Source organism: Centruroides sculpturatus, unplaced genomic scaffold (genome assembly GCF_000671375.1).
Source record: "Centruroides sculpturatus isolate CEXI.00-Female unplaced genomic scaffold, Cexi_2.0 scaffold2310, whole genome shotgun sequence".
NCBI classification, from domain to species: domain Eukaryota; kingdom Metazoa; phylum Arthropoda; class Arachnida; order Scorpiones; family Buthidae; genus Centruroides; species Centruroides sculpturatus.
Window position 1 is genome coordinate 41,250 of NW_019386664.1, and position 8,989 is coordinate 50,238.

An 8,989-nucleotide genomic window follows, 5' to 3' on the forward strand; every position below is an offset into this window, starting at 1 on the left:
TCAACATTTAGGACTTATGTCTTTCAAAAATAGCTATCGGTATACGGCTTTTAAAAGCTTCTTCTACTTCCAATTCAACTTCCTTATTTTCTGTTATTTTATCTTCCTTATTCATATTCTTGCCGGAGATAATTTTTAATAACGACATCAGTAGACATATTAATTTATAGAGATCCGCTATTAATTGACCTCTAGAGCGATTCATCTCTGCTCTGTGGTCGCCTCTGAGTTCTACCTTATTTTCCTTTATCGTATTTTCTTGACGAGGCTCTAGATCAGTTTTATTTGTTAACTCCTTTTGTTTATGAGACGTCACATTCTCTGAAAATTCTTTTTCTTTCCTAGTCTCTTGAAAAATTTTCGTATTCTCATCTCGTTTCGTTTCCTCAATGGGATCGCTATAAGTTTTCTTCTTATTTTCTTGTTTAATCTTACGCCCTAACTTCATATCCGTACCCATATTATTTTTCAGCTTAGTTAACTTACGCCGGCCTTTTTATTTATCTTCTTCTTTGCTATACCTTGGTTCTTTTTAGTAGTTCGAGTAGTTATGTGTGCTTGTGAATGGGGTCGGCGGTGAGGTGACACCCGCACACTTCGTAGTATACTAGCTTCTGAATACTTCAAGTCGACTTCCTTTCGATTTCTATTCATTTGATTATGTCTGGATTTCTGCGTTTTACCTCGGTAACTACTTCCGTTTTGTTTGATAATTTCTTTATCAATTTGCGGTTCTCCTTTTAAATAATTTTTCCTTGGGGTTCGGGGAGAGCAAAAATGGACTTCCTTTCCATTTGGTAGTATAATCATTCCACTAGATTCGTCTATTTCTATTTGCTCCCGCTCTAGGATATCTCTGCCGATTATTCCCATACCAGGCGCTGTAATTTCAGAACGCACTATTTTGCAAGTATTGGTGAATTTATGACCTCGAAGTTTGAATATCGGAATGGTAACACCAAATGTCGATACTGGTTTTCCGTGACCACTATCCAACTTCCCTTCTTCTCCGAATATAACGGATGCTCTATTTCCCAATCTTTGAGCAAAACCGTTTGATAATAACGTTGTCTCCAGATTCTTGTCAATTCTAAATTTCGTGGGAATGTTATTCACATATATTAATATGTAAGGATCTCTTTTTATGCGACTGTTCGATCCTCCTTTTATATTTTTGCCTTTCTTTTCATATTTGGGTGGGTTTCTCTGATTCCCCACAAAGTTTACTACACCTCTCCACGTATTTTCATATCGACTATATCTATTAGGCTCGTCCCTATTTATATTATCTAAATCATAACGAGTATTATTTCTATGCATCCGATCATTTTCTCTTCTCCGACGGAAGTCGAATGTTTGTGGACGGTTTCGGTTATAAACTGGTTCCGTTGATCGGAGATATTTCGTATTTCGTCCTCTACCTTTATCCTCCTTCTCCTGGGACTGTCTTATAAATGTATTAAATCGGTTGCTCAAGTCACCTATAGCCTTAACTACTTCTTTCATCTGTCTTCCGGGATCAGATTCCGTTTCCCAAAAATAATTCTCCTTAATCTCGGCTAATTTTTCCTCTTCTTTTATTACTCTTAAAAGACCCCTAGGATGAGAAGTGAGGAGCTCGATATTCTCTTCATTTATTGCTATTTTTAGTGCTTGGTCAAAGGTCTCGGGTTCTCTGGACATAATCCTTTTTCTTATCCGGAGGTCTACACCATTTAAAAATTGGACCTTCAGCCGCTCATCTAACTCTTTTTCTTTGATTCGTTTTATTACTTGTATTTCTGCCTCATTTGCGCCCTCATGTTCANAATTATGTGTTTTAACATGTATTTCTATGGGAAAATGCGTTTCGTATAACGGACGTTTCACTTAAAGGACGTGCACCTGGAACGGATTAAGTACGTTGTACGAGGCACCACTGTACTTGATAATAGTGTTATCAATAATTAATTTCTATCTATTATTATCATAGCTAGAGAGTTAAAAAAATTAATTTAATAAAATTTTTTATAGCCATGTTACCTGTGAAAACTGATGTACCACAAAGTCAAACAAGGTTATGTCCTGGTGCACGCAGATCATTCTTTTGCAGAATGAAATGTAAAGCTATGCCAACAGTAAAGGAAGAAGCAGATACAACAACTGGATGTCATAAAAAAAGAAAATCTCAGAATTCAGGTATGAAAAAATTAAATAAAATATATATTTTTTTAATTTACTACTATGTAATTTCCAAACTTTAATTAAAAACCTTTAAGACTGATTTAAAATGTTAACTTTAGAAAAGTAAAAAATAGACAATAAGAAATTTAAAGTCAAGTTTTGGAATTAAGTAATAAAAATCAGCCATAATTTAGATTAAAATGAATTTTATGTTTAGGTTTATGTTTGCCTTTAAATATGTTTGAGTTTTGGTTTGTATGACATATATGTAATCTTTCATTTGTAAATATTTTTTTTGATTTTTGAATTCTCATTGGATGATAAAATTTTTTTGTACAAATAAGAGACACAGTCATTCTAAAAATTCTTAGACGATCACCATATTATTTTCTCCAATGTTCTAGAACAAACTATAGACAGCCAGACCTTCCTTTGTAGGCTACTCAACTGTCCAGTTAAAATGTTCCTTAAAAGCATAGAAATCCAATTAAAATTAAAAAATTTCATAAAAATTGGAAATGGTAAATCTTACGACGTCTTTAAAGTTCTCATCCTTTCCATTTGGAGTTTCGGCTCTTTTATATCCACTTAAAATTAGCTCTGACAAATGTAGATTATGCCTCAACATCCATAGCCATTTACATAAGATAACCTTCATAGTTATATAAATCAAATACTATAATATAATATAATAGTAGGGTTAGAAGTATGAAATAATCTAATAAACTTAATGTTTGTTATTATTTTTCTGCCCCTGCATCACTGGTCTTACCTGCTAGTTGATTTATAAACGTGGAAGTTCTGTACACTTTTATAAGATTAGCAATGTTTTGACTGGGTGGATAAAAGAGGATGAGCATTTATTGTTTTATAGTTTCATGGTGATTAGCAATTTACTATATTTACAAACAAGTTTTTGTGTGGCTTGTTGATATGTCATGTGATTCAAGTGTTGTAGGGTTATAGTTATTTGTACTGTTGATTCTGTTGTGTAGAAACTTTAGAAGTGGATTCATTCCTGCAAATTTTTTTGATAACTTGTGACACTATGGATAAGTTTATTGTGAAGAAACATAAACATCCAAAACAGTGAATGTGAACTGTCAACTTCCACTGCCTTCTAGCCTTTTTTTTTGCTATCTGAGTGGTAAAGGGACTAAAACCATAAATAAAAAAAAACTTCCACTGCCAGTTTCAATTTGAACATTGAAGCACCAATTCCTGGTCTATTGTTCAGAAGATGAGAGAGAAAGCCATATTTTTTTTTTTTTAAAGAAATGGAAATATTTGGATAATTATTTATTGTATGGATTTTTGTGAAAAAGTGATTAGAATAATCCTCACCCTGTATGCAGGGGCATCCATACATTGGGGCACTTGCTCCTCTTTCTGTCTAAGTTTCCTTTTCCTAATCATCAAAGGGGATCCGCAAATTCCATTATTAACAAACGATAGAAAATTCAAGACTTCTAGCCTATTCTGCAAATATAAAAGAAACTACTGCATGATATTTATCTGTTGTCTCATGCAACTTTCTTGTACACTGACCAAAACTTGGTCTTGAAAACAAGGAATGTTCTTTTTTTATAAGACCAAGTTAGCCTCAGTTGCAACCACTGCCACCTTATGGAGGTGTCCTTATGGATTTATCAGACATTAAATCATAGTTTTAAGCTTCTTGCATAATGTATGATATCCTTTTTTATAGCTTGTATAGTCCATTGGTGCTTCTGCCTATGTATATAGTTTGTGATAAAACATTAAGCAATCAGGTCATGGCACCCAGCAAATTGAAACAGCATCTTACTATCAAGCATTTTAGTAAAGCAGAAAAAAGTTTATTTGATTTTTTATGTCTATTAGAGGGTACAGAAGAATGCAACTGTTAGAATGGTTAAGAGTTACAATAACTGAAGTTTCTTTTAAAATTGAAACCTTATGGTACTGGAGAAGAAATCATTTTCCAGCATGAAAAACTATAGTTGAAACAATAGTTGGCCAAGAAGCTAGAAATCAATGCCCTTCTATTGAATATGTCCAAAAACATTATTATCTGTAATTAAAATATTTGCTGACAAAAGGTGTGGTATACATATATACACACACTCAACTTCCTAATTGTGTGAGCAAGCCTTCTCAGCTATGGCATCAATAATGTGACCTCTCGGGTCAGCACCTCTTTTGTGCCCTGTCAGGATTGACACCACCGTGTTTATCGGAACACAGAAACCAAGACAGTAATTTCCACGTCACACTGTCGGTGAGCGGTTCCATAAGTGGTCAGATGGATTCGTAATGTCAGCCGATCGAGAGACAACATAGGGAAGTGACTCGAACTACAATTAACGCTTAACAAGGATTTAATTGAAAATAAATTGGATAAGATACAGAATGCTAAGTTTGTGTCACGGAGAGAGAGAGTTCACATAACAAGTGTGAGTTGTATAAATATCTGGTGATAGAAGATTGGAGTTCTCGTTGGGTAATAATAGTCCGATGGGGATTAGTTCCAATATAATATCCACCAGCACAAGAATGGCACAAGGTATCCAAAATGGGCACTGATCGATGATAGTCTGGGAGTAAACAGTGTGTGTTTCCGGTGTCGGAAGGACAGACGACGACTGGCTTTTTCAGCTGTCTCTGGGAATATTCACTGATGATTTTGGCCATGCAGAGGTTAATAGTTCACAAGAAAGCGTCATGTTGCCTTCAAGAAAATGTAACGGGAGACTTTCTCAGGTAACTACGAACAACAATTTTTACATCTCTCGAATCATGTTAGTATTAAAGACTAGTTCTAATATAGGAATTTTTTTGCTACCTCACAATAAAATCCAAAGCAAGAAACAGAATGGTAAGTTTTGAGGATATATATGTTGCATTGTCAATCATTAGACTTGATATCAAACTTTTCTACTCTAAGCATTAATCACAAGTCTCACATTAAAAATAAAATAAATTTTTTCTGATGTCACATTATGGTTGTCTAATATGCTAGTTTATTGATTTCCAAAACTATTCCGTAACTGTGTTTATGTATTTTAATCCTCCTTTTTTGTTATTTATATTTTACTTACTTCCTGTACTACGATAAATTCCACTTTGAATTAAATATACAAAATGTGAAAAACAATGATCAGAAAAATTCTAACAAGAATGTAACAAGTTTCTAATCTTCACAATGGTGCAACAAGCCTAAAAATGTTGGGAATCCCTAGTTTAAATATTACACTGCTGGCCATTAAAATTGCAACACCAGGAAGGAATGATCATACAAACATCAAAATCATATGAAAGGAAGAAGAGGTTGGGATATACAAATGATTAGTATTTCAGCACATTTAGACGATGTAGGAGGGACAAACGACATCTGAAGCACTGCATAAAAGAAAAGTTGTGAGGTGAATTTCTCATTCAGAAATTGCTTTGTAAGGTTGGGGTTTCTTCAGAATATCATGTTATGCCTCGAATAAGAACAAGAAATGCTTACCAGCAAGTGTCGGAATTCAGTAGAGGCAGGTTCGTTGTCTATTGAGTGTGTGGATTATTGTTCCATATATTGCCACTCACACTCATCAGAATCCAACTACTGTCATGTGAATATGGAATTGATGGGTTGCTGAGGGTCTTACTGAACGACATGCAGGATCTCAACACCCTCCCATGACTAATGCCTGAGAGGACAGACATATTGTGAGGTTGACCATGCAAAACCATACAACCACATCACGTACCATTAGTCAGGAAATGAGCTTGTTTGCAGCATGTCCAGATCTGCTCATATGGTGCAATGACGTTTGCAGCAGCATTGACTGTCAGCACAGCGACCATTACTTCAGCTTCCCTTGACAATGCAGCATAGAAAGAGACGGCAACTCTAGTGTGCCCAATGACAAAACTGGATACAAAAGTGGCACAATGTCATCTTTTCAGACGAGTCCCGGTTCTGCGTGCATCATTTTGATGGCCGTATACGTATCTGGAGGCTCTGAGGAGACCACTTGTCACCTGCTTGCATTCAATATCGACATAGGGGTCCTGCACCTGGTGTGATGATATGGGCAGCCATTGGGTACACGACATGCACATCTCTAGTTTGGATCGACGGTAACTTGAATGCAGATCGGTACATTTCTGACATCTTACATCCAGTGGTTGTGCCCTATCTTCGAGGCTTGTGAAATGCCATCTTCCAACAAGATAATGCAAGACCTCATGTTGCACATCATGTTCTGACCTTCCTCGATACAGAGGGTATTTGATTTTGCTCTGGCCTGCACGGTCTCCAGATCTCTCACCAATTGAAAACATCTGGTCATGGGGGTTGCTGAGAGACTGGCCCGCCACCCCTTTCCAGCTAATACGGTTGATGAAGTGTAACATAGACTTGAAGCAGCATGGAATGAGTTGCCCATTTCTGTCATCCAAGCCCAGTTCGACTCCATGGCTAAACGGATAAGGGCTGTTTTAGCTGCCAGGGGTGACAACTGTGTCTACTAATTTTGCACCCCTGTAAAACCTCAAACTGCTTGAAAATATAATCATTTTGTCTTCATGCCATACTGTTTATGTACAATAAATATTTTTTTTTTATTTACTTTCCTTCTTGGTGTTGCAATTTTAATGGCCAGCAGTGTATGTTAAATATTACAAGATTATTAGTATTTTCCTAATCAATCTCCACATCATATAGGAGATAAAAATAAATATAAAAATATAAAAAATACAGGAGATATAAAAATGTCTTCACTTCCACCCTGTCCAACCACCAGGAACTAAATTACTATTTTAAATCAAAAATAAATATATTTAATAGCATAATTTTTCATTTATTCTCTGAAAACCTGAGATTGCCTTATAATTAAGTCAAAAAATTTTTTGCACTAAGAATTAATATTGATTTAGAATGTGCTATTTATACAAATATACACAACCAAAACCTGATATATTAAGCAAATATACACCCACAACTGCCATAAATGATCAAGCTAAATTTGGATATAATGATTATAAATTAGAAATAAATTTTGCACTGGAGTGAGGCATTAGGTGCCATCTTATAATAAAATTAATAATTATAATATTTAATTAATTAATTTAGATTAAACTGGAAAAAGAATTATAATCATTATATCCAAATTTAGCCCAATCATTTACGGCAGTTATGGGTGTATATTTGCTTAATGTATTGGGTTTTGGTTGTGTATATTTGTATATCTATACCTTGCCAGGGATGCGATGGCCAACTGAGGGCTTTCAGTGGATGTTTCTGGCCAAGGGCGTAATTGCATCTCCAGTCGGCACTGTAATAATTGTTGATGGTTATATCTTAAACTTATATATACTGGAAGAGGAGATCGGATTGAAGGTCCAGGTAATGTAACTGGCAACGTGTCCACACAGTAAGCTGGAGTTGTGGCTTCAAGTCCCGCTTCAGGCCAATTCTTTTCTTCCAGTTTAATCTAAATTAATTAATTACATATTATAATTATTAATTCTAATACAAGATGGTGCCTAATGCCTCACTCTAATGCCAAATTCATTTCTAATTTATAATCATTATATCCAAATTTACGATCATTTACAGCAGTTGTGGGTGTATATGTGCTATTTAATAGATAATTTTCAATTATGAAAACCTGAATGATTATTTATTAAATATCTTATGTTTTATTAATCATATTTCTTGATCATAAAACAAATAAAATATATACTGAGTTGACAGAATGAAACAAAGATTGGAATCCAAAGTTTTTAGAAGCAAGCATATGAAATTTCAAAATATTTAATCATAATGAATGAAATAAGAAATTGAATTTTTATTAAAAAATATAAATTAAATATTTTAATTTTTCTGACTTAATTTTTTTGCATGATATATAAAATTTTTAATTAGATCGTAAATATTGTGTAATTCACTGCACTGGATATTTGAAATCATGGACACCTATTAAGCTTAGCCTAGAAGAAGATGGAGAAGGAGATAATGAAAGTTGTAATCTTAGTTGCTTAGTTGCTGTTGGGCGTGCACAACAAGGATTAATCCATCTTAGTCCAAGTAGACCCGGTTTGGAAGTATGCCCTACAGAATTTATTTCAAGGCATGCTGCTGATGGAAAATTCTTATTTGTTGATCAGAGGTATATGACATTTTTCATTCTTAAACTTTTAATTTCCATTTAGTGATAAATAAGGATTGGATTTGTATGCATTTGCATGCTTTTTTCCTTAAATGCTATGATGTTGAAATCTCAGCATAATAAATTGTGATTTAATTCAAAGTAGATTAAATTAAGGTAGTCGTGTAATTTTTAATTAGATCACAAATATGGTGTATTTTTATACTGGATATTTGAAATCATGGAAGCATATATTAAAAATATGCTCCCATATATTTTATTTGCATTTATGATTTTTACTGCATATTTTGCAGATTTGAACATTTTCAAGAATAAATAAATGCTTTATCAACTTTGTAGGTTGTTTTCATGATTGCACATGCTAATTTTTTCAAATGATGGATATGCAGTGAATCTTTTTTGCAATTTCAGTTTACATGAGAATTTTCACTCTGAGCATGCAAAATTCAAATGTTTTAAATTTGAACTGTCTAATTTGCATTCTTGTAAAGTCCCACAAATGAACAGTTTTGCATAGCTGCAAAATCTCATTTTCCAAATTCTCAAAACCTTTGAATTAATTGTGTTAAAATTATTGTAAATGTTATATTTATTAATTTAATAATATTAAATTTAAATCTTTCAAAAAAATTTTGTAACATGATGTTTAATTAAATACAGTAATACCTCGACTTATGCTACCC

The 8,989-nt window shown here is 33.8% G+C and overlaps 1 protein-coding gene across 1 annotated transcript in view; it reads left to right on the forward strand.

Annotated features, from left to right (window-relative positions):
* The window catches only part of LOC111615513 (aryl hydrocarbon receptor nuclear translocator-like protein 1), a gene marked incomplete at its 3' end in the record, with an annotated part of 33,994 nt that extends 25,688 nt beyond the window's left edge, over positions 1 to 8,306 (forward strand). The window contains exons 10-11 of the mRNA XM_023356917.1: positions 2,014 to 2,178; positions 8,063 to 8,306. Of these exons, the coding sequence (XP_023212685.1) occupies positions 2,014 to 2,178; positions 8,063 to 8,306 (409 nt within the window). The remainder of the gene's footprint in view (positions 1 to 2,013; positions 2,179 to 8,062) is intronic.
* Between the last annotated feature and the right edge of the window lie 683 nt (positions 8,307 to 8,989).